This window comes from Heliangelus exortis, chromosome 3, assembly GCF_036169615.1.
Source record: "Heliangelus exortis chromosome 3, bHelExo1.hap1, whole genome shotgun sequence".
In the NCBI taxonomy this organism is placed as follows: Eukaryota; Metazoa; Chordata; class Aves; order Apodiformes; family Trochilidae; genus Heliangelus; species Heliangelus exortis.
The window spans coordinates 60446370-60473945 of record NC_092424.1 but is presented as its reverse complement, the minus strand read 5'-3'; the positions used below and the strand labels follow the sequence as shown (position 1 = coordinate 60473945).

General features: G+C 39.5%; 1 protein-coding gene across 1 annotated transcript in view; it reads right to left on the bottom strand.

Annotated features, from left to right (window-relative positions):
• The window catches only part of SAMD3 (sterile alpha motif domain containing 3), a 35876-nt gene extending 9158 nt beyond the window's left edge, over positions 1 to 26718 (bottom strand). The window contains 6 exon segments of the mRNA XM_071742446.1: positions 5776 to 5937; positions 12619 to 12703; positions 13007 to 13192; positions 21862 to 21972; positions 25681 to 25870; positions 26613 to 26718. Coding sequence (XP_071598547.1) covers positions 5776 to 5937; positions 12619 to 12703; positions 13007 to 13192; positions 21862 to 21972; positions 25681 to 25870; positions 26613 to 26691 — 813 coding nt within the window. The 5' untranslated portion in view covers positions 26692 to 26718.
• Positions 26719 to 27576: the final 858 nt, after the last annotated feature.

The following is a 27576-nucleotide window of genomic DNA, read 5'->3' as shown; positions in this document are numbered from 1 at the left end:
TTATTAATATTTCCTTTGAAAAAAGCTTTTCAAATTTTCCTTGCTGGATGCCAGTGCATTCTCCAAGTCATGTTATTGCTTAGAGCATTGGTGCAATAACATTTCTTGACCACTGACTCTACTTGCATAAGATAGCATCAGGGGCTCAAGGTACCTGCACAAGAGAGCCTGAAAGCAGCAATTTCAGTGTCTTGCCTCTGCCTAACCAAAGGATACAATGCTTGCATACTTGCACTGGGACAATGATCCCTTGTTTGGGATCATCTTTTCCACTGATTGCATTTTGAAACTTTTTCAGGATGAGAAGCAGCTTTCATATCTGAATCTTGCATCCTGATTTTTTAATACTGAAAAGTGGGTGTTCCTGTTTTGTCTGGAATACATACAAACACAAACAGAGTTGTACAAAACAATTTTGAATACAACTGTTTCCTGTGGTGACTTTCAGGTTCATCCTATTGACATTTAGTAAGCTGAACACTAGAGGAATCAGGAGGAATGCTAACACCAGGTTATGATCATTAGTAAGTGATAGTTTCCTAAAAAAAAACCAAAAACAAAACCAAAAATAAATTAAAAAAAAACCAAAACCAAAATCAACAACAAAACAAAACAAAAAACCCCACGCCCCAGATTGATGTGGAACAAGCCTGAATCTGGAAGGCAGGAAGTAAGCTGGACATGGCTCAGGACCCATCTTCTTGCCCCAGAGGGTGGGAGGGAAGGGAGAAGGGATTGCATTTGCATCACTTCTCATGTCCAAAAACTAAACACAGAGACACATGGAACACCATGGGCAGGTTGCTTTCATGCAAAATGACCATGTAACTTAGTGCAGCAGAATTCACAGTGATTTGTACTTAAATGAGATGTTTAATTAAAGCAGACGCTGCTTTAATTATGTGTAATTACCCTTTCCAGCCAGGCAGGCACTTTCAAAGCCAGGCTTACATGCCAATGCTAACTGCAAACTTTCAAAGCCACCTAAATCAGTTTATTTCTGACCACAACTGCTTTTTGATTTGTAAGCTGCCAAACACACAGTATAAACCAAATACATGAAATCTATTTTCCACGGGACAACCCGTATTTCACACTTTATATTAACTCACAGAACAATGGAGATACTGAATGACATAAACAAGACATACACCAGGAATTTGTGTTTAAAGCTTTTGCTTTGACTCAAAGCATTTTGAAATATTAGTCAATCAACACCACCCACTATGCACGCAAATCAAAGTTTTAGTGGAAAATTACATTGCAAGTGTACAGCCACAGAATGATCATTTGTATGTGCACACTCACATTCTGGCTGTGCAGACATTCAAGCAGTTGGTTTAGATACTTTTAATCTCAGAGGAAGATCTGTGTACTGTATTTACAGTATAGCTGGTACCTAATGCAGTGCCCCTCAACCACAGGACTGAGCCAAGAGTTTCTGCATTTTGTGCACAAATTGTTCATACTTTGAGAGTTTTTTTGATTCTTTTGTGTTATTTTTTCTCTTGCAGACACATTTTTTTTTCCTCCTCATTCCACCCTTTTTTTCCAGTCACTGCCTCCCAAATTGTATTTTCTCAGCAGCCCTTGAAATCTTATTTCAAGTTTCCAGATCCTGCAATGGCATACTCTTATTGACAAAATAATGTTAGTTATCAACTCAAAGAAAGCATATCCCTATGAAATATCTAACTTGTCTAATTTACCTAATTCATTTTAAAGAAACTGTACCTCTCAGGTTAGACCTTTCTGGATCCTGATTACTTCTTTCATCAGAAAAGGAAATTTCCAGATCATGATGAGCATAAAGCCAATGGGTTAAATTTCTGTAAAGCACCTGAAATTTTCCCATCATAATTCTTTTCACAATGAACCCTCAGACCACTCTAGAGGCTCAGACTCCCAGCTTCAGTATGCCTGACTTTGGCAAAATATTGTGCAGGCTGAGGAAGGCAGAAGACAGCATAGATCACCGGCTTCACCCCATTAAGAAGCTGCCTTCCTTCTATAATCAGCTCCCTCATGCTGGCTGCTACAGAGCCTGCCTTCTAAATCAGCCCTGAACAAGGCACTTTGTGCAGGTTAACCCTTCCAGGCCTTATCTGGCTCTGGGCATTTAAGATAATGTGTTTTTTGGCCAAATTCAGGAAGCCCATCATGCAGCTTTTCAATAACTCTACTCTTTAAAGCCAGGAGGACCATCTAATCTCTCCAAGACAAGTTCACTCTCAAGGGAACATGAGCCTCATTAGTTAAGGGAAGCCTCAGCCTTATGGCAGGCACATTCTCACAAGCTTCTTCTGCTTGCAGGGTACCACCAAAGCAAGCACATTTGGTGGCCAACTTCTACCTGGATACCTCCTGGGCCAGAGGTTTTCTTTGATTTTCACATGGTCCTCTTGGCACAGAAGTCTTCTATGATTTCCATCTGACCCTATTGGCAGAGGATTTGTACATTCACCACTTTCAACATTGCTGCTTATCTTCCCTGCACAGGAATAATATCAGCCGTAGTCCAGCTTCCCATTTTTTATCTCTACCTGATAGACACAGAGAAAGGAGATGACTTGCTGGTGCCCCCTTTAAAAATGGTTTCCATCATGTCATTTCTAGCTCTGCTGAGTGAGGCAAATATGCCCAGTTATCTGCAAACACCTACATCTCTCTTAACCAATATCTTGTCAGAGCTAATTTCTCCTTTTCACACCGAACTCCAAATTTACTTGTGTGACAGCTTCAGAGAAGCCCTGATGACCTCACAAACAGCCTGTCATAGGATGTAAAAACCTGAAGGCATTAGAAGAGGGACTGTACTCTTTCTCTCCACCTATGTTCAAGACCATGTACTGCCTACAGTCTAGCCTGTTATAATGCCTTAAAATTCAGGTAACTTGAGATATTGTTGGCTTGTCTCTTCACTGCCAGGTTTCCTCATCCAGTAGCTGGGATACGTTAAAGGAGCTTGATTCAGTTGCATGGATATAGCTCTTTAGTGGTATCTGAGATGTCACAAAGGTATCACAGAAGCCTCTGGAAGTATTGGAATATGACACAGAGGAGGCCCATGCCCCTGCAGATTGGCTGGTGGAGCCATACAGGCTCCAATGTGGGCATTTTACATCTGTCTTCAGCTAAATGACTTCACTGATTATGAAGTCACACTTTCTAAGGACAGCACCACAAGATCTCAAAAGTTCTGAAATGGACAATTTGCTGGTTGGCACTACCCCTGTGATGACCAACCTACTCTTTGAACCACGTTTCATCATATGGAATCAATCCCATTCAGCTCTAATCACACCTCCCTCTCCATCACCTTTTTTTATTTTGATAATGTTCTGCCTAATGATGCACAGCAAGTGTCCTGTATTCCTATTCCTTCCCGGTCCCCCAAATCCAGGGCCTCTCCCATAACAACTGGCAGGGGGTGGTGTCTTTCATAGCGTGAAGGACCATAAGCCAAACAATTCCTTAGGGCAGAAGAAGTGTTTTATGGTGCCACTTGGATGCTAAAAAGAGTAAAAGGATCACTCAGAATAAGGCACCGGATGTCTTAAGCAGCAACCCCACCCTTGCTGCAGAGGGGAGACAGGTTTGCCTTTCTTATTTTAATTTCACAATGTGATCACCCCTCTCACAGAAAGTACCTTCCATTTGCAGCAGATGAAGTTAATTAACATCACAAAGCACTCCCCTGGATTACTGCAGCTCCAGGATATTTCCCTGACTGTGGAAAATAACTGAGGAGGATTCTCACTCCATATACAGAAAAACTGTTAATTAAGGAGGATTTCCTGATCAAGTGCTGAATATCCCTCGGATATGGAGGCTCATATTAATGTCTATATTGGGCACAGTCCAAGTTTCTTTCCAATGGTTGCTCAACGTGATGAACAGGGAGCAACACTTTAAGCAAAACCTTTTGTGGCAGACACCTCCACCAGGGCTTTATGTGCTTACTTGCAACCATTATACAGCCCTGGGCAATGCACTTGCTCAAGACCTTTCCCTTGCTGCTGGCCTCTCTGAAATGAGTATACTTCCCAATCTTGCTTGAATATAATGCTCTGTAATGAGCAACACATCAGCAGATGTTTTAAAAAAAACTGGAGGAGAAAACCAGATGTCACATCTGGAGGGAATGTCCTGCCTAGGAGGCCAAGTAACACTCCTGCTGTGTTTAGAGGAGTTGTGTTACCTGCTGGCAGGTAACAGGGCTTGGATAAGCAGAGCAGCAATCATCATCTCTGGCCCTGAGGATGTCCCAAAACATCACAGGAAGTTTGTCCCGGCAAGAAACTCTTTTTTTCCCCGTGATGAGATAGAAAGAGTGATCAAGGACTTTATTAGTAGTAATAGCTTCTTTACCCCTTATATACAAAAACAAATGACAGATATACCTGTAAGTCATTTCCTATCATTAAACAATCTTTTTATCAGTGTCCTACCATTAACTGTGATGGATGAAGATTCACAGACTCCTTATGCTGGGTGAAGTCAGAGTCAAACTTTATTGTGCACCAGACTATTTATATGCCAACATGCTGAGTTAGTAGCCAATCATGTATAGCCCCTTGTCCCCACTCCCATATTATCCTGCCAGACATATAGTTTGCCATATTTCTACTGAAAACAATGCCACGAATGCCACATAAACCTCTTCAAGTTCCTTCTTTCCCATCCATGTCCTGCTTCTTGTTTCTCTGCTCTCCCTTTATCTCAAATTCCTGAGGCATATCACCAGTGATTCTGCAATGCTGTTTTTTCTTCAAGGCAGCTGTTGTGTTCATTCCTTGGTCCTTTGGTCCCACAATTAATAGTCCAAGATGACACTGACAAAAAGCACATTTGCAGAGTTACATCTTACAACTATTAAGAAACTACAGCCCAATACAACTAAAGCCCTCTGTTGCTCCTAAGTAGGTCATCTGCTGGCAACAGATGTGCTTTTTCATCTGCACTGCTTGCCAATTGGCTTTGACCTATAATGCCCTAAATGTTCTACATTAGACATAAAGGGGATAGGAATCCCTAACTGATTCTTCTCCAGAGGTATCCTTGACCTAGAACTCATTTTTCACCCTTTTACCTTAAATAATGCTGATTAGTTAGCCACTAGTCTATACAAGGTTGATCTATTATTCCAGACTTGTAAAAGAGATGAAGACAAGGGGATCTAGCTGAAGATAATTTTAATATAATTTTGTTTTGCCTGTGGTATTGGCTTTCTAGGCCAAATATTTAATTTTTGAGGCTAGGATTCTTGATTAGCAGAAGGTAGTTAGTGCCAAGGATTGGCACAGACGTGCCGTTATGTTGTGTTGCTAAATATACAAAATGTACAATCCCACACTGAATTTATTTTAAAGAATATTAAACAAACATCTTTTTCAGCTGTGCACATTTCTTGTGGCATAATTTAGGATCTGAGAGCCAGAGATGCTTTCAATATAGAAACATATTTAAAACTAAGAAAGTTGTGATTCTCTCAGTTTTGTAGGACTCATTCTTAAGCCTTAAGCGCTAATTATTGCACTTATATTTATATTTTATTCATATACATGTTCAGGATACAGGAAAATTGAGAGAAAGAAAGGAAAAGTTTTTCAGGGATACTCTGGCTAGAGGACAAACTCTATACAATATTAGTCTTAATAGGATGAGACCACTTCATTCTGCCCTTTACTGGCTGGTGGCATGGTAATTTCTTCCTGTCAGAAGAGGAGCTGAAAGACAAAGAACTCACTTAAGCACCAAAAATATTACTTCTACCTGCATCTGGACATCATCAGCTTTGTTTTCAGCAAATGAAGATTTCCTGGTCTGTCCTCGCCTGTGGCCAAACTTCCATTTGTTCCTCAGGACTTGCTCATCATCTTCAATGGGTCTCCTCACATATTTGAAACGATCTTTAAGAGCCCGTTTCCATAGCAACTGCATGGGGGGAAAAAAAAAAAGGAAAAAAAAAAAAAAAAGAAGCAAAGAAAAAAAAGAAAAAAAAAAGAAAGAAAAAAAGTCTTTACTAGTATCTTTCAAGAATTTGCCCCACTACTAAAGTGGGTCACTCTTCTTTCTAACTCTATTTTATAGAAAAAGGTTTTGCCACTAAGCTGAAAAAGACTTGCAGGGTGGCATCAGCAGACTGGTGGCATCTGGACTGAAGGAAACACAATTGCCTGTGGTATGTGACTCTGTGGCAACTAAACATAGCAGAGCTCCTGGCACTGGGGTGGCTCATTAAGGATAACAGGTATTGAACCTAAGGGTTAGGTTTATCCATTATTACCAGAGCTGTCAATGAAAGAACAGTTTGCTTCCCTTTTCTCAGGTCTTACTTTGAGATACTCCATTCATGACACCAGGTCATGAAACTGCAGACTAAATCAGATCAGCTCACTGATGTCAGAGAGAACTAATGTTGGGGTTTTTTTGAGCAGATTATTTTTCCTGTGACTCTAACAGCATCTGACTGGTTGTGCAGTTGTATGGTTGCTGGATTTAACACAAGGGAGAGGAAGAGACATGGTGGGGCAGTCCGTTCACAGACAGCCCAGTTACACTGGATCAAGTCTATTATTAAACTGAACTCAAAATTTCTGAATTAAGGGGATCGTTCAAGTAAGTCATTGTGTTTGTAAGACTCCTCAAGGCAAGTAAAATTGCTAATTAAAGGCATTTCCATACTGCAAGTGGATGCAGTCCCTGTTTAATGGAGCCACTCATCACTCCTCGACAGCTGAACTTCCTCTTGCATCCTTAGGGACAGATGGCTGCTCCACTGCAGTGGCACGACCCAGCAGTGCCAGCTACTATGTGGGGAAGCAATTGCTAAGGCAAGCTGCTAAATTTTTCTTCAGGCAAAATTTGCATCACAAATATTGAAAATGTTTTGCCACATCCTCAAAAGCAAATGATTATTCCAATTATTGAGGGAGTTTTAACTCTCAGAGAGAAAAGACATACTCAGAAAAGTGACTTTAAGTGACCGGAGATGGCAAGAGAGACACAAATACCTGTTAGCCCATTTTCTTAAATTGACTCCAATACTGTACTGACTTGATACTACACTCAAACCTGTATCCATTGGCATACTAAAACACAGTAAAAACAGAATGATTACTCCAGATTTCTTACCAAATTATCTCCTTTATTAGTCAAGGTCATATGACCTTTAAGGGTTAACTTTGGTGTAAACCAGAGCAGTAGAAGTCGATTAGGGAGTACAGCATCTTTCTTTGCAGAGAGCCTGACATGTCTGCCCTTCTCAATAGTACACAGATGGGAGGGTCTCTAAGCAGACCCTGATGAATGCCCAATGACTTTGCCTTTCCTTTCTCCTGCTGAACGTGCTACTCCCACCTCCCAGGGCTACTTGCTGACTTACAGCTCCTCAATCCTAGATGTAACAGCTCCATTCCTGGTGAGAAATGACAGTGGAAGAGCTATGAGAACACAGCCCCTGTGGCACCCATCTCAGCTCTTCTTGGAATGACCTGGGCCAGTCAGAGTAGGTGTGCCCTTCCCAAGGGGACACTGTGCCACCCACCTATGGGCTTTTACAGAAGTATCCATCCTTTCACTGCCAGCCACATGAGAACATCTGGGAACTGGGGAAAAAAAATAATCCACCCACATTTCTAGTATGTACACTTCAGGCTTAGGATTCTGCCAGAAGAGGAGTCACATCATCACCAACCTAAGCGTAATGATTATCCCTACAGCACAATGTTCTCAGAAGGCAGATTTACAGCCTCAATTTGAGTATTACACTCCAGCAGTGCTTTCAAAAAGTGACTACATCCCTTGAATATCCCACTTGCTATCTGCTTGAACCATTAAGGTTCCTAGATACGTTTACAGTTCTGGCCACACGCATTTACGTTTTGCTGCAAATACCCCAGCATTATATACTTAGCAAAATTTATTTGAAACTTTGTTATTTTAAGGCTGTTAAGAAACAAGCAAACAAACAAACAAAAAAAACCAACTTAGTTTAATGCTTCTCTGAAGTGTTCAATAGATGTCAAAATATTTTAAAACATGATCAACCCAGAATACACTACCTGCTGACAATTTAAATATCCCCTTCATTGAGTTTTGTGGTTTCTTTCTTGTGAAAGCCTTTCTTTGGTTAGGAAACATTTTTGCTTATTCTTCCACATCAAAGAATGTGCTGACACCTATGGAGGTTTAAATTTCCCTCAAACTTCAAAACATTCAGCTGTTTCACCCTCCTGTCCTCAGATAAATAAAAGAGTTTTAACTAAATCTATTTCTGTAATAGGATTCTCTTAAGCTTTGCCGAGTACCCTCTCAGACACCTATTTCATGAATAAGGCAGCAAACCCATACATTTATGTAGTTTCCTAAGTGGGTAATGCATCTTCTGAAGAGGATGCACTTGTTACCCTATTTTGAGCTGATAACTTCATTTTCTATTAATTCCTCCCCACTTCCAGAAAAAGGCCAAACCACCCCAGAAAGGTTTACAGCGCTTGTAAGGGAGCAGAAGGATTAGTCTGCATCTATCTGACATAGGAGGGGGAGGATTACATGCAGATTAAAAGCAGTAATTTACTCGGGAATAATCACTTAGCACGCAGCAGTTACATAACTCTGGCAGGGCAGCAATGGGATCCCGGGTTCCACCTCATCCCTCGGGCAGCCCCGAGGGGCAAAGCCACTAGCAAGTAGAGAGGATGAGAGAGCCCTCCCTTTTCCTTCCTTGTGTAAGGTGGTCTTGAAACCATTCTATAGTCAACGTGTTGGCTGATATTAAATGAAATAAGTGCCATGGTAAACGATTGGCTGTAACCCTTGTGGAAGGAGTGGATACAAATAGAAGAGTGTCTTGTAAGTGGTCAAGGAATGGTGTCCTGCCAATTTTCTTCTGACTGCTGTCACTATGAGTGTGGCTTTTTCTACATAACCTATCTTTTTGTACCTACTTACAAATGCTATATTGGATACGCTATAGTTTAGAAATCTAAAAAAACTCTTTCACTATGAAATGTAGATTTTTAAATCTTTTTTGGTTTATATGTTAGTTTAGGGTAACATTTCTTCCTAAAGAGAAGGAACCATCATGAGAAAAATTCCTTAAGTAGTCACTTTACAGCACTTTTTTTCCAAAAGCTCATCTTGGAACAGCATGGGGGAAATAATTTCATTCCAAGTTCTCCACAGACTTCTTAAATTAATTTTGCCTTCAGCATAAGATTTTTTATTATTATTATTTAGAATTTCAGAGAGCTTTTCCTTAATTCCTGCTTCTGGAGTTACCTAGTAAATAACCTGCTTTTAAAATTTATAGTACCTGAGTAGCTTATTTGTAAACTTATTAATTTAGTATCGTTACCATCATCCTGACTATACTGCACTGAATATCCTTTGCAAAAGGGCTGATGGCACAGAGGCATATTTTTCATTACTGCAAAATTAAACAGGAAACCTTTTAACCAAGAAAATAGAATTATGGATAGTCCTCTACTAAATCTTGAAACTAAATCTTTAATGACCTCTCATTGCAACAGTACGAGACTGAAAATACATAATGTGCATATTGCTAAAATAACTCGTTTTAAGAAATCTGGGGTTATAAATAAAATGCTTTAAATATCTTGGGGAAAAAAACAAACTAAAAACCCCAAAAGAACCTCCAGAGTTTTGCAAGTAAACTTTTTCCTGTCACGAAAATAGCAGTGTGAATTTAGGCACTCTTAGGTTTGGGGGCTTTTTTTTGTTGGTTTGCAGCACATCTTTGCCCTTTCCAGTTTTCCAAGCCATTTCATCTCTATGGAAACATTGCAGTAGAAGTGTTGAAATTTCCAATTCAAAGTTTCTCCAAGCTTTTCGTTACATCATGGAAAATGGAACTTTACATTCCAATTTCTTGTTCAGAAGAGAAAGCTTATTTTGGAACATCCAGATCTCTCACAGGATGAACTTTCCCTTTTCTCAGCCAAAAAGCCCCAGGGGGTTGCCCCTGCCCGCCCACCCATGCCATGCATGGGCTGCAGAAGAACCCAGATTAGTTTCCACAGCATCCTTCCAGCAGCCAAGACACATCCATTTCTGGTGAAGAGCTCCAAACAATTAGACTTGTGAGTTAAAAATAAAATCACAGCACTGACAGATCTTCTCAGGGTATCTCATCAAGAACAACTGCAGCCTTCTGCAGACTCCAGCAGATGCTGCATCTGTTCCTCCACCCCAAAGGATGCTTTCCTTTTAAGCATGAGTTTAACTGAATCTAGGGATCCAGACATAATATGGCAATAAATAAAGAGCACTACATTTATGATTTTAACAATACAGTAGCATAGAGTATTTTCACCAGCACAAAGGAAATCACCCCATGGTACCAGCAGCCAAAGGAAGTGCAAGATTCAGTACTCCAAACTATGCTCATCCCTTTTGCTTTTTGAAAGACACATAACTATTACTCTCTCCTATTACTTTGACAAGAAATTAAAAATCTGAATATCTGAAAACATGTTTGTTGGTATTCTAAATAAATTCAAATAACTTTATTAATCTACTAGTCCTGGAAACTATTATTCTGAGAGGCTGAATTACTGTTTGCTGTGTCCCTTTCTCCAGATTTACAAGACACCAAAAGGAGAAAGTCACCTATCAGGCACAGATATCTGTGCACAGCTGGTCACTTGTGGTTCTCTTTAGAGCACACTGAAAGAAAAAAGAACTATATGGTGCTATTCCTACTGTAGGCACGAAAACCACATTACATGAACAGCATCTCCAGAAGTTTGTGTGTACATTTTTTTAACAAGTATCTTTGCTTCAAACACTCATTTTACTTTTACTTTTCTAGCATTCAGCTATCAGTACCCAAATGAAAAGCTTTCTGCTTTACCTCAGAATTATTTTTTATTATAGTTTTCTTACATACTTTTAAGGTGCTATTTAAAACTTGTAATCATAACTGCCTAACAAATATAGATAAACAAGTTTAAGGTGTTGAAAACCTCTCAGTAAGTAATATTTTACATCTTGAGCCTGTGATTCAGTACTGGTATCAGGAACAGCAAGCAGCAATCCTTACAGTCCCATGCTAGCCTGAGGCAATCTTGAAACTTCACTAATTTGGGGCTGCTGAAGACACTTTCTGAGAAAAGATGAAAGGATGATGGTTTGTTGTTGTTGTTGTTGTTCATTTATTTCTTAAATGTATATGAAATGATTTTTACTGCAAGCCTTATGCTAACCACCTGTGCGTATGTTATAGGGTTTGTTTTAAGCTGTCACTGTTGTAACACACAGCTATCTAAGTTCAAGAAAAATATTTATAGCCTTTATGACCATGAAGGAAGAACAAAATGTCTAACAGTAGGGCCACTAAAAATAGTAATTGATCCTTACTCCTTCCTCCAAATGGAATTACACAGACATACAGATTTAGTGCACTTTTTTCCTGCCTCAATCCAGGCAAAGGAGAAGGGCTGGCTCCGAAGCATTAGATTTCAGTCTATGGTCTGGCTGCAATGAAAGACCTTTGAAAAGCTATCTATCTTAAAAAAGCTGTTTTAAAACAACTTTTAAAAATTACAGGATATAAAAAAGTTCTTCAAACCCACCCCGAATGCCACTCCAGCTCCCCTTCACAAAGGGAGCCAGATGAAGCTGTAGCATTATCCAGAACCTCAACTGAATACTCCCAGAGAAGAATTCTGATTGAAAATAAGGGTGGATGGTACCTCTCTGATTCTCTTGCTCTCTCTCTCCCTTCTGTTTGCTTTCTTTAGTCCCTTCCCTCCTACAATGCCTGGACTCAAGGGAAAACTAGAATAGCCACCCCTCAATCCTCAATTTTTATTCTCAAAATTAATTTTCTTTCTGCAGTAGCTGCACACGAGATACATATTTATATATGTTGAAAGCTAACAATCCCCACTGAGTCTCACAAGCTTTTACAAGATGCTATGAAAGTATCACATGGCAAAGTAAAGATGTGAAGTCAAGAAGTGAACACTGTCCTCTGAGACCAACAGATATGATTTCAGGGTCACAAGAGCGAAAAAATAGTTAAAATTTAAGTCATCTTTTTCCACTGCTGTTATGTCCCCACTGAGATCTCAACCAGTGGTTTTATTTATCTTAATTAGGCCTAGATTCTCAGCATAGATAAATCAGTAGTATTACGACTCATTGTGCCTAGATATCAAACACACAAGAAATTATAATGCAGTCATATGTTAGTCCTCATACAATTTTCTAAAGATTTGGCTTCTTTGTTTTTAAAAACAAATAAATAAAATAAAATTTAAAAAAATAAATCACAGTTACTTAATTTTATCCCTTGGGGGAAATCAATCAAGTATCAACGGTACCCAACAAGCAGCTAGGGACTTCAGGTACACATCTGCATTATCTCACAGTGGCTTTGAGGAATGGCTGTGACAGGATTAATCCTTAATTAAATTCATGAAATAAGAATGGGATTTGATGAACTTGTCAGGGTGGAAACTAACAGTCTGAATAGAGTCAGTATATCAGAAACTGATATTGATTTCCTCTGAAATATTTTATTTTCTTCTGATTTATTATGTGGGAGGAAAAAAATATTTCCATATTTTTCAATTTTACAATACTTACAAAGCTATTCCCATCTTCATTGAGGAATGGATACGCCTGCAGTAGAGTACTGACAGCAGTGTTATATTGCTGACTATTTGGATACCTGTGAAAACAAGATGGAGATGTAAAAGAAATATTTAGTATTCTAGACAGTACTAAACACTGTTTGGAGTCTATACTAATATTCATTAAACTATTTCTAAGACTGCCAATTCCCCTTCAAATATCAAAAGGAACAGCTTTAAGGTTTGAATGAAATTGGTCCCATTTGACTTCAACAAGTTTCAACCCTCTGTCTCCCCTATTTAAGCGAGCATATTAAAGAGAATGGGTTTACATCCATTCACAGATTTACTTCTGAAGTCCATAAATAGGTAATGCCTCAAATAAATCTAAGTTTACTCACAGTGATCCTTCTAGGTATTTTGTCATGTCTGCTTGCAAAAATTCAATAATCCTTATTCTCATACTGTGATCAGGACATTTTTTTTCTGCTAATATGCACTTGATGTCATAAGGAAAGTCAGGCAAAGCATAAGAACTACTCCACTGCAACATCTTGTATCTTGCCATAACTGATTTTAGATTTTTTCTGTGAAAAAAAAAAAACAAAACCAACAAAACTGTATCATTGTTATCATGGCCTTCTTGTCTGGGAATGCAGGCAAGATGGAGAAGGAAATTAAAAATACAAGCAAAAACTCAACACAAAATTATTGCTAGAGAAATTAGAGACTTGTCTTTGTTTCTACATAAATATTACCAACAAAAGCTGCAATCAAAACATATGGGGTTGAAACCAGATGTCAAATTTGAGATGTTATAATCAGCATACACTAGGTGGTCGCTAATTGAAAGAAGGCAGAGCAGAGGAGGTCACTGGGGACTTGCTACTGTCATTTATAATCTATTTCCTACCAATTCTGTTAACTTACTAGTGAGAGTAAGCAAACAGCTTAATTGAATAAAATGCTATACTTGACATCAGCTAAGACTGTTCTCCCAAAGAGGAAAGCAGCAAAGGGACAGAGGCAGTGATCACCACTCATATGAAGGCAGCTCTCAGTGCAAAGGCTGGAAACCAAGCAGACACAGCCCCTGTTACCACAGCTCCCATCCCAAGACCACCAGCACTGTTCACAAATGTCACAGCCCAGCTGGAGTCAGCCATCAGCAGGGTATCACCACAGCCTATCCAAGTTCTTCCCACATTCAGAGAGCCTTCCACACCCCACTTCTGAAGAAAGACAGGGAAAAGTAGAGATTAACTGAGTTAGAGGTCCATCAAGAGCCACCTAAAAAGATTAAGTGGTTCTAGCCACCCTAGACAGCTTCCCAGTATTGATAGCACAAACTCAAAAAATAATTTCAAATTAGAGGTGCCAGAGATAACTGAAGAGCCCTTTTATGTAGATGGTATCTCTGTTATTTTTGTTTGCTTTAACTAAAATTGCAGAGAGCAATTTGGAAGCAAATAGAAAGTTTCTTCTATAGGATTTTTTAAAATATGTCAATGAAGCTGAATTACCATTTCAAGAATTGGAATAGTTTGGCAGGTTCAGTTCAGGCAAATAGAACTGTACTCATCTGCTTGAAGAAAATAAGATTTTCTTGGAGTTGGGACAGCTAATAGCCAGGGAGGCATGGTAACTCTCCCCTCTACCAATCCATTTGAATTTGCCAGTACTGAAAAATACTCCCAATTCCATTTCTGTTCAGCCTTACCCAACACAGAAAATACTTCCATGATGTCTACATAAGATAAAAAATTCCTTTAGTCTCCACAGTGCAAGAGATTAAATAGTTTACTAGCTTTTGCTGAAATGATCACTGTTGGACAGTTGTGTTAAATATGTGCAGTAGTGTTTTACAATGAAATACAGGTTTATCTGAAATGAGACACAAATCCACACTAAGCTTTACCCCCAGAAATAGTCACATGGAACCTTGTTTAACTAAAAGAACAGCTCAGTTAAGCTGTGTAGAGAGCAGTATTACAGCTAGAGATTTAGGTACAAACATATAAAACCTGTTTCTATCCATCCCTCCCTGGTCTTTTTCCTAACTTGAGGTAGAGGTAAGATGAAGATCCCAAAATGCAATTCTACATTCTTTTCTCCCAGTTCTTGGAACATTTGATGCTGCAGCTAAATCAAACTGATGGCTATCTGCTGGCAAAAATTAATCCCCCCTCCATCCCCATCACATCTCTACCTTTTTCTTACACGACACCCATGGTGAGATTTCAGTCTGACCCCCCTGCAGCCCATGCAGGAGCGCGGTGGAGCGCTCCGTGAAGGACCATGGTGAGGCAGACATGGGTCTGCAGCCCAAGGGATGGGGGCAGTCAGATCTGAAGCTGCAGCCTATGAAGGATCACAGAGGAGTGGATGTAGATCTGAAGGCATGGATAACATCATGGGGCTGATGTGGATCTGCAGCCGTGTAGGACCCCGTGTCAGAGGAGGTGACTGCTCCCGCAGCAGCCGTGACTCTGTGTGCAGCCCAGGCGGGAGCAGTCTGTGCCTGAGGGACTGCACCTGTGGGAGGGACTCATGTCCCAGGGGCTCCTGAAGGACTCTCCCGGGAGAGGGACCCCGCGTTGGAGTGGGGGAAGAATGTGAGGAGTCCTCCCCCTGAGGAGGAAGGAGCGGCAGAAACACCGTGTGGGGAACTGACCCTGAACCCCCCCTGCCCCTCCCTGTAACCTGAGGGGGAGGCGGCAGGGAAGGGATCCGGGACCGGGGAGAAGGGAAGGGCGGGAGAAGGTATTAAGATTTGGCCATGTTTTCTCTTCCTCCTGACTGATTGAACTAATTATCTGGTTTGCCAGTTACCATAATTGGGGAATGAAAACTTCCTTATCCTTATCTTGATTAACAAGACTTTGGGTGGATTTTCTCCTCATATCCCACAGGGGTTGTGAGGGGATATGAGTGGAGTCCTGGTTGATACCAGCTGGGCCTAAATCGTGACAAGCTGGTATAAAAATTAAAAAAAAAACAACAAAAACTCCAGACCCCAGGGACCCCACCTATTTGAATAACATAAGGGATCCCTAACCCCAGGGAATATCTTTACTGCTAAAAAGACAAATTTTACACACTTGCAGCTTCACCCAGATCATTCAATGCAGTTTTTAGATAACAGTCTCAAAGCTCAGTGTCCTGTCCAAGCTCATGCAGAGACACAAAACTGAATTAGCTGTAACAAGTCAGTAAAACTGTTCTTCGCATCAACACAGAGAGGTCAATCAAGACAGCTGTGCAAAATGCAGTAGAGACCTAGAAAACAGTTCAAGCAGTAGATGATATAATTTTGTAATTTTTAAGCTTCTGAGCATACTGGCATGAAGGATCAGTTTCTTGTGTCATTTAAAAAAAATAAAAATAAAAGTCACCTAAAGGACAACTGAGCATACACATAAACAGACCGCACTACATGCTTTTCTTGTTGTATGTCTACTTTACTGAAGTCCATGTTTTTATGGCACCCATTGCTACATCTTGCATCAGCTTAGGTCAGAGGACATCACAGTTTAGTAGAACCTTGCTGGAAACAATGGATTCATCCAGATAAAACTCTGCATGTAGGTGAAGCCTCAATAGATTCCCATTTTTCACAGGTGAAGGTCTAGCCTTTACATGTCTACACCAAACTCTATCAAGACACTTCTGCCTGAAGATTTTTGATACATGTTTACTAACATATTATGTGCTTTCAATTTTATTACAATATTTAAGGTTGTAAAGGTTATTGCCATCAAAAGGAGGAAATTATGACAGCTGATGAAATACAAAAAGAAACTCATTCCCCTCTGCATAGCAGAGTTTTTCTGTAAACCTGATATTTTTCAGTTTACTTAGTGTCTGATGATGTCTTTCACTTTTTTAGTATCCACTAATTGCAGGGGAAGGAATTCTTTAGACAGAACAAGTAGATACCCACAGAAGCATCAGCTTCAGCAAGGTCATTAAGTAGGAGCTGACAGCCACTTTTCTGATGCCCATTTCCCAGAGCTGCTCCAGTTTCAGCTTTTCCTGCAGTACCCTTCCTAAGGAAATAATCACATTTGGTACAAGCACCAAGTGAGAGACAAAACTAATCAGCTCTAAAGAAAGCTTTCGAGAAGCAGACACGACCTTCTTCTAGACGGAGTCAAGATTTTTTGACAGATAAGTGAAAGTTGCACTTCCATCTCCTGTGAGGACAGCAGCTCTAGGTTACAGACAGGGAGAGAGAAGATGCTCCTTGGGGAACCTGACTGACAGAACAGCCAGTCAAATCAGGCCATCTAAAAGAAAAAAGGTTTGATTTGCATTCACCCGTGTAAGATGTGTTATACTGTATCCAAAGAACAGAAAGTATTCAGGGTTTGTTTTGGTGTTTGTTTTTTTTTTTTTTTTTTTGTGGCTTTGCTGGACCTTAACAAGCCAATGCACTTAGTAACCCCTGCAGGTCATTTGTAAGACTTGGTTTATTTCTGGTGTGGAGAACAGGAGAATTAAAACATTTTTTTTTCCTCCTACAAATTTTGTTGAAGACTCACAGCACGATACTAGTAAATTCATCTCTGCTGTCCTCAAGTACTTAAAAATCATGAGTTCAATTGCCTTGACTTCCAATATACTGAGGCAAAAAGAATAGATATTATTGTGAGTCTTCTAGTTTGGGTTTTGGTTTTTTCACTTAAGTTAGTATTCTTCAGCTTCCTGATGCAATGACAGACACGCTGAAATGCTGACTCAGAAGTAGCAGAAATCCTCACAACCACATAAATCAAAAACATACGTATCAAGAATCTCTCCTGAGCCCTACAGAAACCAAACCCTGCAGATCTAACAGTATTTATGAAGACAGAATAACAATTGGAGTGCAAGTATGACAAATCATCAAAATTTTTTTAAAAAATTAGTTTTCTATTATGAGACATCATCGATCAAGGGTATCTACTATTTAAACAATAAATAGCTTCAGAATTATTGAGACAAATTCATAAAAGACCCAGTCAATCACTGTGAAAATTAATAGGCTAGATGCAGTTCATGGTTTTTGAATCCCTAAACACTAATTGTAGAAAAGGTACAATCAAAGCATCTGATGTCTGTACTTCTGAACAAAATAGGTCAGAACTTCCTTTCCTCCTCTACTAACTACTGCAAAATGCTTAACATATATTTTTAATGGCTTCTTTTCATGTCTACATGAACTAATTGCAAAAAATAAATCATCACAGTTACTAGAAATAATTCTGATTGTAGCAACAATAAGTTTTCTCCATAGCAGCTAAGAAACTCTGCAGGACTATAGCTATATATGCATATATATGTATACATACAAATGCAGTACTTGTGTTTACATGAAGGTAGTGAAATCAGCTGAAATAATTGACTAAGCAACCATTTTTCAAGCTAGCTACTCTTTTTTTCTTTTTCTTTTCATCTTTTAAAGCAGAATCACAAGTGTACTTCTGATAAACCACATCAGACACAGACCAACAACACTGATGTGTGGGTAACTAGATGGAAAGAAGGAAAGGAAGGAGCTCTAGAAAGACCATGAGCAGCATGAACTGCCAAAGCTAAAACACAGCCAGCAGTCAGGGCAGTCTCCCTGCAGCCCGACCAAAGGTCTTAGCTGAGGAGATGTACAGCAGTGTTCACAGGCTCCCTGCTCTCCTCATCCCCAGCCCCTCTCACTGGGGTGTCACTGGTTCAGTCCTTGCATCACTGCAGGCCAGCAGGTCCCAGCAGGGCTATCTTGGAGTTGAGAGCAGAGGATATTTTTAAGTTAATCTTTTAATTTATGGTCCTTGGTATCAGCACAAATTTATGTGGGCACCAGCACCAATATGCTGTCAGTGGCTTTATTGGTATATGAGCACTTAGAAGGCCCAGGTTTATAGTTGAGCACTGAACACATCTTCCAAATTTGCAGCAAAGAAAGTTCAAGGCTGCTGAGGCTGACCAGAAGATCTATTACCCTGCTTGTGCACATAAGCCTGCTCTGAGCGAATTACTGCAAGGCATTCAGACAGTAAATCTGTTACACAACACTCAAGAGCTACAGAAAATGTTTTTATAGAAAGAATAAATGTACAAATAAGCTTGTAGCAAGACATCACTCTTGAAGGAAAACAGCTGGACCATAATATTAGAAACAGTGAAAAAGGGATGTCATTTGATAAACAAACACCTTGAGGAAAGGCAGACAGGATGTATAAAACAACCAATAAAAAGTGGGTTTTTCACAGCAGTGTCAGGTATTTACAAGTAATGACAGCCTCCGTCTTAGCAACAAGATAAACAACAGCCTGCCAGGAGCCATCAGACTGCTCCTACTCTGATACTAGAAAAGCTACTATAGGGGAAATTGAATTGAACTGAATTGAATCGTTCTCTGTAACTATCTTATTTCCATCACAGAAAAGACCTGCTTCAAGATTAATCATCTTGGAAGATTAACAGAAAGACTAGCTATTTTTACTGCTGTAGTTGCTAGCAAGAAGCTATTCCACCAAAATAATCTACAAACCTCATCTGGTTATATGTATGCACAATTTCACTACAAAAAAAAAAAATTATACAATCGCTGCATCAAATTTCTTTTCTTTTTTTGGTATTTAAACAATCTTATTTGATATACTCATAATATTTAATAACACAGAAGAGTGCATTTAATACAGTTGTTAGGACTACCTACATGGGAAATATACAGAGAAAGTTTGAGTCAATTCACCAGTGCTAGTAATCCATGAAAGCACCTATTATTCTCTTCAAGCTAAAACATGCCAGTTACTGAAGCTGTAGTTGCATGGGTCTTTTAGAGAAATAACAATGACAAAAAAAACCCCAAAAAACAAACAAAAAAAACCACCCAAAACACCCACAAAATTCCTTTTCAGATCAGATTAAATAAATGAGAAGACAAAGGCTTCAAGCATAACCCTGGCCAAACATTGATCATTTGAACTGTACATTTAAACCAGCCCCACTGAATTAAACTAAACCTTGACAGAACTGACTTTAGAAGTTCTTGGATGAACTGCACTGCTGCCATCTAAGTGGGTAACCTGGGAACACCTACTAAAAACTGGAAGACATTATTGTGCTTAGTTGTTCCTGCAGATCTGGCCTGGCTGATGAGATAGGGGTACCTACCCTCATTCTTAATCACAGTGAGACAGTCCAGAGTGTTTCATTTGCAGAACTGTCTTACTTCCAGCTTCCTTTTCCCCATTAGTTGAGAGACATGGGGAGGGAAACACATGCACATTGTTTAAATGTTCAAAATTTAAAGCAATGGAAAAAAACACCAGTTGATCTAGCAGAAATATTGATCAACATTATGTCAAAATAAAAAAAAAAAAATTAACCACTAATTATCTGATGTGCAAAACCACTTTTCACCATGGCATGTAAATCCATAGACTGGAACTTGAGTGAAAAATAAACAAGCCAAACAACCCATCTTTCAAAGTAAGCCTGTCAGCAATAGACAGGGAAGGGCTGGGGTTACTTTTATTCTCTAGGGTAAGAACCTATCATTATATTATAGTCAAAGCAACTTTTTCTTTTGCCACAATAAAATCTCCTTGTTCAACCCTTCAAAACCTGCTTATAGCTGGCATAATCCCCTCAAGTGCATAAACCATTAAAATTTTCCATAAGTTGTTGAAAATATAGCCAGTTCTGTAGAGAAAGGAAGGCAGGAAAGAGGAAAAAAATCGAAAACAAAAGCAAAACAAACCACAAAATATTGAACCTAAACTGTATAATACTGCATTTACCAAGCTACTGACATACCTAAGCAGCAGCATTCACTGTCAAAAAGAGTACATATTTTGGGTTGATCTTAGTGCAGATTTCATGACTCTTCAGTTCCATCCCCTGTATCAGTCAATTTCAATCAGTTGTTGTGGAGAAAGACATTTCCGAGCTTTTCATCTGACCTTAAAAGAGAAGCCCTCATAAAATTTACACAGGTCTTCAAGACTACAAATCATCACAGGTCCACTGACTTTTAGGCCATCTGATACTTAACCTAGAATGAACATTTCCATTTACAGCCTCCAACTTCCCTTCTCTTTGGCCTCTTCACCCCAAGGTGAATTGGCACTGCTGTTTTAAAGTCCCTTTTTCCCCCAACAGACCACTATGGACATTTGAAAGCTACAGATGAGAAGATTTGCTGAGAAGATTTCCTAAAGCCAGATATTTCTAGGTTACCCGATTCACACATCCCATGTAAAAGGGAAATTTTTCATCATTAATTTTAGAAGAAAGCACCCTCTAGAAGTGTAGGCTAAAACCTGTCACTGAAAAATTATTTTAATGGATCATTCTGAAAGTTTTTAAGTCATTTGGATTTGTTTTGTTGGTCTTGATTGGTTGGTTTGGTTTTGTTCTTTCAAAGTTCATAATAAGACTAAACCCTCGCCTCTGTTCCTAGATATCTTTATCACTAACTTCTTGTTCCTTTTTTAAAGGGATAAAATAGACATTTTTATAGAAAGACTTCTCCTTATCTCAGAATAAGAGGCTGATTATGAGAGCCATCAGTCAAATCTATGGGGAAGAAATTATGGCAGGCAGGAATAAAAGAGGGTAATGGCCAACAGAGAAACCTTCACAAAGAGGAAAAGGGCATTTGAAGAGGAAGGAGACTTCTTCAACACTAACTACCCATCTCCAAGGAAAAGCAAACAAAAACCAAAACAAACAAAAAAACAACCCCAAAAAACACCACAACAAAACCTCCACATCTTGCTTCATTTATAAGACAACTCATTTTGCTACCCGAGGAAAATGTGTGAGCAAGTAGAAGCAGCATGCCTATCTTTCCAAGTGCTACATTTTAGGTGCCTCAAGCACACAGTATTTTTTCTTTTAAATAACCATATACCACTCTAATGATTCATTTGCCAGGTAAGTATTACAGCTGTATCTTCAAAAGATTATTTTTATAATCTACACAAATAAAGACAAACTTGTCTCCTGCCCTCTGGATAAGGCAACATGAAATAGTGAGCAAGGACTAAAAATGGAGAGCAGAAGAAAACACTGTTTGACTAACGCAGCCAGTTGAAACCAAATAAATTTCTGATCCTACTGTTCTGTAAATATACCTGAATACAGCTGAAACCAGCCTCCGATAATAAGGATCACTTTTTGAAAAAAGTATCTGTTTAGTCTTAGATGGTTTGGGTTTGCTTCATTATGTTACTTCAAAAAGGAAAAACCAGTATATGTATAAACTTACTTTCTCTTATGCACTCTTGGATCAAATGGTCCTTCTTCATTTTCATTTGAGCACAGACATTTTTTCTGCTCCACAGGACCAGAATAATTTAACATTTTTCTGTCAGTATCCCTGAAAGAAAAAAAAATAGGAAAAAAAAGAAGATTTTCAGTCAAATACTGTACATCTTACCAAAAGAAGAGTTCTTTTGTGGTTCTAAAATACCAGTTGCAGGAGTAGAAAACAAGAAAAAGAAACATGTAGAATAATCATGATTTTATATGTTGCCAATCTCTTAACCAATCTCTCAGTTCAATCATCAAACTCTGACAAATTAAAAGAAAACCTGTAAATAATACTGTAGTTATTAGAATGCCACTAGGCAAAGTTCCAAAGCCCAAGAAAATAAATTGTATTGGGGTTGCAGGGTAATGCCATCTCCATAGCTTGGCATCTCTTAATCTCTGGAAATAACTAACCCTTAAAATATGCAAAGGGAGGGGTTAAAGAGTGATTTACAGAGTATTGCAGTGTAGTTTGTATTCAACTAGAACCTTAAACACGTTTCTTCTGGAGGTCAAATCCATCTTGAACCTTCAAGTCGGCTTTGCATTATCCAGCCACTCCGGAATATCCCCAAATGCCACCTGATCTCACCCCCTGCTCTTCCTGGTTACTTGCTAATCCCTAGCACCAAAAACTCCAGATTCCCACTTTGCTGTGTGCCAGACCAAATCCACACACAGAGACGAGACAGCACCTTAATTGCACTCCAGTGCAGGATCGGGTGCTAGCGGGGTAATGCCAAAAACCGAGCACACCACGCTGACAGAACAGAGAATATTTCTACAGTACAAGTTGAGATCCAGCTACAACGCTTGTCATCACTCCTATCGATCTCTCTTCATCGATCTCTTCCCATTTTCAGGGGGTAAGGGCTAAAATGGAGCAGTGGCATTTTGGCTTCAGGGTGTGATTTTTATCATGACAACGCGACTGGCTTATCTCTGTTCTGCTGGCTTTATGCTCCCACAGCAACACAGCAAGGTGAAAGATACTGCCGGGGGGCAGCGGGGATTCCTCCTCATCTTGTTTCGGTCCATGATTAAGGATGCATGCCTGATTTAGCCCTGTAGTGGAGCCAGTCTATTAGTCCTTGGCAAACCAGCAATTAGCACCTTTTAGCCATTCTGAGTACCGATTAACAAAACCAGTGCTTTCCATTTCCATTCCTCTGTCCTTCTCATTTTCCTGCAATTTCTTTTCCTTTTGTTGGTAGACACAGTATCAGCAGGCTTACCCTGCACTGAGGGAGAGCTATTATTATAATATATATACTATAATATAATACAGGGGCTACTATTATGCTGCCAAGAATACACTGAGCAGATAAACATGAGTTCAGTTCACATATGCTGTGGATCTATTAATTTTTTGTTTTGTCAAATATGATATTCCTCTGAGTCAAAGCAGCTTAGAAAAACATTAATTACATTACTTCAAAACAAATGTCTCATCCACTTTATTCTAGTCATGAGTCCTTGAATTAGGAAAAAATAAATTATTCCTACAGGATTTTGTTCAAGATGTATTGAACAGACAAAATAATTTTAAACTACATCACTAAGACAAGCACTCCAGAGTTAAGAGATTAGTTAAGAAGATACAGGTTTTGGTTTTGTGATAAAATTGTATTTTTATTGTAAGAGCTTTTTTACCATTCTATACCCCAAACTGCGTAGAATAGCTTAATTTTTCAGTCGTCCTAAAAAAAAAGTAAATTTCTTAAATATGCTTTAGTTTTATTCTGTGGTTCTTGACTCTGATGCAGATGTTTCAGTAATACCAGCCAGAAAGAATTTCTTTACAGAGAGGGTGATCAGGCATTGGAATGGGCTGCCCAGGGAAATAGTGGATTCTCCGTCCCTGAAGATATTTAAAAAGAGACTGGATGTGGCACTCAGTGCCATGGTCTGGTAACTGCAGCGATAGTGGATCAAGGGTTGGACTTGATGATCTCTGAGGTCCCTTCCAACCCAGCCAATTCTATGATTCTATGATTTACCTAACTTTGCTGTACATATAGAAATACCAGCATCTTATGTTCCAAGCAAGACTAGGTAGGGAAGGATTTCAAGGTATATTATATTCACTTATACTTAATATTTCCAGCATTTTATTTTTCTGTTTGTTTGGGTTTTCTTAGCAGAATTTCAGAGAAAACTGGGCCGTCACAGTACTGCAACTACATGCTGTTTTGAGAGACAAGGCCTAACTTGCAGGACTTCAGAGGTACACAAGGAACACTCACACCTATGATGCAGTCTAGCCAAACACCCCTGAGAAATCAAAGGTAAAATCTAAATATCCAAAGCAGCATTCAAACTCACCTAAGCATCAGGATGCATTTTCTTCTGAAACCCCCCCAGCTGAAGGCACTATGGTCCTGCTGCACTTTGGACGAAATACAGGGCCCAGATAGGGCAGTGGTCTTCACAGCAGACACTTTCTCTGCCACTAAATCCACTGATGGCTGTGCCACTGTGAATCCACTGAGGCAGGACCCTGGTGGGACTGTCCTAGGCTGGCTGGGACTGTACCCTTCAGGTCTATGATAAACCATACCTGTAGTGACACTGTGGTCTTTGTGCACCTCCCCTTCCCTCTTACGGTGTAGGAGCATTTATCCAAGGGGGTTCATAAATGCTTCCACAAGGACAAGAGGACCATGTAGCTATGCCAACAGTTTAGTTCTGCTGATGAGTGAAGTTTGGTTGGAAATAACCAAATGATCCCTATTGACCATATGTTGGTTTGCACTGTGAAGTCATATCTGAGGGCACAACCTGGACTCCTTTTAGATAAAAGCAAATGCTACAGAGAATGCTCTAGAGATCTACTCCTACTGGACTACGACTGTATATTAATGCAGGCTTACTGCTACTTTCAAAAAAGAGCATTTTGCATCCATGGCAAACCATTCCTTACAGTCAGGATTTGGGGGCTTAGAAGAAACCACTCTGAGAGCCCAGGATGTGTTTCTCCTCAGCCAAGGCATCCAAAAAAAAAAAAAATCCTGCAAGATTTACAGCAGATCAGAATGGACTGGGAGGCGTGGGGAGAACCAAACCAACCAACCTACCCACACAAAAACCTCCAACCAATCCACAGCAGAACAGCCATTCAAAAAAAATCCCCCCTCTGCCTCCCCTCCCAAAGAAACCACAAAGCAAAAAGAAATTCTGCCCAATCAAGAGCTAGAACATACTCAGTGAAGACTGACTCTGAAGAATTTATTTTCTAAAAATCTATCTAGCTCTACACAACGGAATTATTAAATACACCTAGATCAAATTCAAAGCTTCTTTTCACTAACTGAAATTAAATACACCAGTAACACAAGCCTCATCTATCCCTGGCTAAATCATCAATTTACTCCAAGACTTGTCAAGATTTAAAATTAAGTGCTTCAAAAGCTTATTATTGCAAATACAGAAAATTTAGTTATAGTGAAAGTCTGACAATGCTTCATCCAAATTAAAACTATGTTCTAGAAATGGAAATGAAGAGCAGCTTTAATTAATTAACAGTGTTTTACAAAAATGCTGATGCATTTTTTAAAACCACAAAGGTAATAACCTTATTTTGCAGTTCACATATTTTAGATAGTTGAAGTATGGAAAAACAAACAAGCCAAAACAAACAAAGCCACAATCAAAACCAAACCAAATAAACAAAAAAACCCAGAATTTAAAGCTGAAGAGCTAGCAAATGCCATTTTCAAAATGCTACGAAAATAATACAACCATACCCAGACTGATATTTTCTGTGCAAACTCACCCGCTGATTACTTCTGGAAATTTTGGATAAGCTGTTTCACAACAGTATGTAAGGGATTCTAGCACACTTTTTTGTTGCTGGTATTTATTAATCAGGTCCATGAGCACTGCCTGGTGCCCGATCTTCTTCACCAGTTGTTGCACCATCCGATCATTTAGAGCCAGAAGAGCTGCTCCACTTATTTCTTCTTCTGCAGCTCGGAGGGGATTAAAGAATTACTGTAAAGTAACTTTATAATAGTTATAGTAACATTCTATATGCCTAAAAACATGATAATGGAGGACGACAGATCAAAGGCAAGGATGTTTTCTACTGCCGAGTCTTCAGCTGCTGCTGCTGTTGTTTTAGCTACTGTCCTTTCCAAGGCAATGAGAGTCTTAGGCACTAGCCAGATAACATCCTCTCACAAAAAGCCAAGTCTGAAACATACAGAAGCAGTGAGCTGACTATTTTAATGCTTTCAATCAGGCCTTGCTTAGTCCACAACAGGCTGTTACTTCATTAATGAAGAAAAGGAAGCTTTTTAAGAGAGCACACAATAAACAGCCTGTTCACACAACAGTTTCTCATGCACTCTTTTATGGAGCATTTATATAGACATTACACATTTACACACTACAGTTGCATTGTTTCAAAAGTTTTATGCAATATAAAATAGGCCCTAACAAGCCTTTTAAAAAACCAGCTCTGATTCGAGGTGTATCTATTTAGATTCAGGCTTAATCTTATCCCCCAGAATTTCAGAGACTTTGCAAAAAATCTGCACACTTATTTTGATTTATCAGATCTATGTCAGTTCTCACCCTGCTAAATTTCTGTAAAAGTCTGAAGTAAGCATACATGCACATGCCCCAAAACAAGGCAGGCAGTGCCAGTTAAAGGCATAGAAAGAAATACTTCACAAATCCCACACGAACAACAAAAAGGCTTACCACGAAATTTAGGAACTAGTTCTCCTAAATTTCTCTGTCTCAACCAGTTGCAGACTTGATCAACAGACCAATTTTCCATCTTCAGGTGTTGTAATACTAAATTTCACTGCAAAACGAAAAGAGAGGATTATTTTTATGCTGAACTCTAAACTGAACTCCAACATTTCCCAGGGGAAAAAATACACTTAGCAAATAGTGTTACATTTGCATGCTCTGAATAAAAATAGTGTAAAATAATCCAACGCCTGTTGCAAGCAGCAGTTTCTTTGTATCCCTTCACCTCCTCTCCCTTCCCTGCTTTCTCTCTCTGCTCTGAGACAGCCTCTTTCCTTATAAAAGACGACCTGCTCCAGTACCATTAACACCCAGGTTTCCACACTCAAGTTTCCACACAGAGAAGAAAAAAGGTGTGAAATTCACCACCACCAAGCTCATCAGGAAATGGCTGACATTTTACAGAAAAGAAAAAAAACCCAACACCATCAGAGAAGATGTCACATGGATGTTTACAGTAAATCAAGCACCTTAACCCTCTCTGTACCACCAAGCAGGTACTCAAGGAAATACTTAACCCTCATTTACTTAAGATTAGGGGCAATAAAGGTCCTGGAAAAGAGAGGGGACTACTCTGCCTGTTATGTGCCAGTCCCATCCTGCAGGCTCCTGCGTTCCCTGGGGAGGAGGAACCCCCGGCAGCCGCTCCCCAGGCCTGTTGGGGGCACAGACCAGAACCCGGACCCGGAGCCGGACCCCTCCCCCGGGGTGGATCGATCCATCAGGTACAATGTGGCCCACCCCCGAAAGACCATCTTGAATCTCGAGGGGGGTAAATCGGGTCCCACAATCAACAGCAACCTCATCAAGAGAAGGGGACTTCTAAAGACAAAGTTTGCCCTACTCTGCCTTCTGTTTGACAGCAGAAAATTCCCCGAGCATGATTTCCTTCCTCACATGGTTTAGCTCT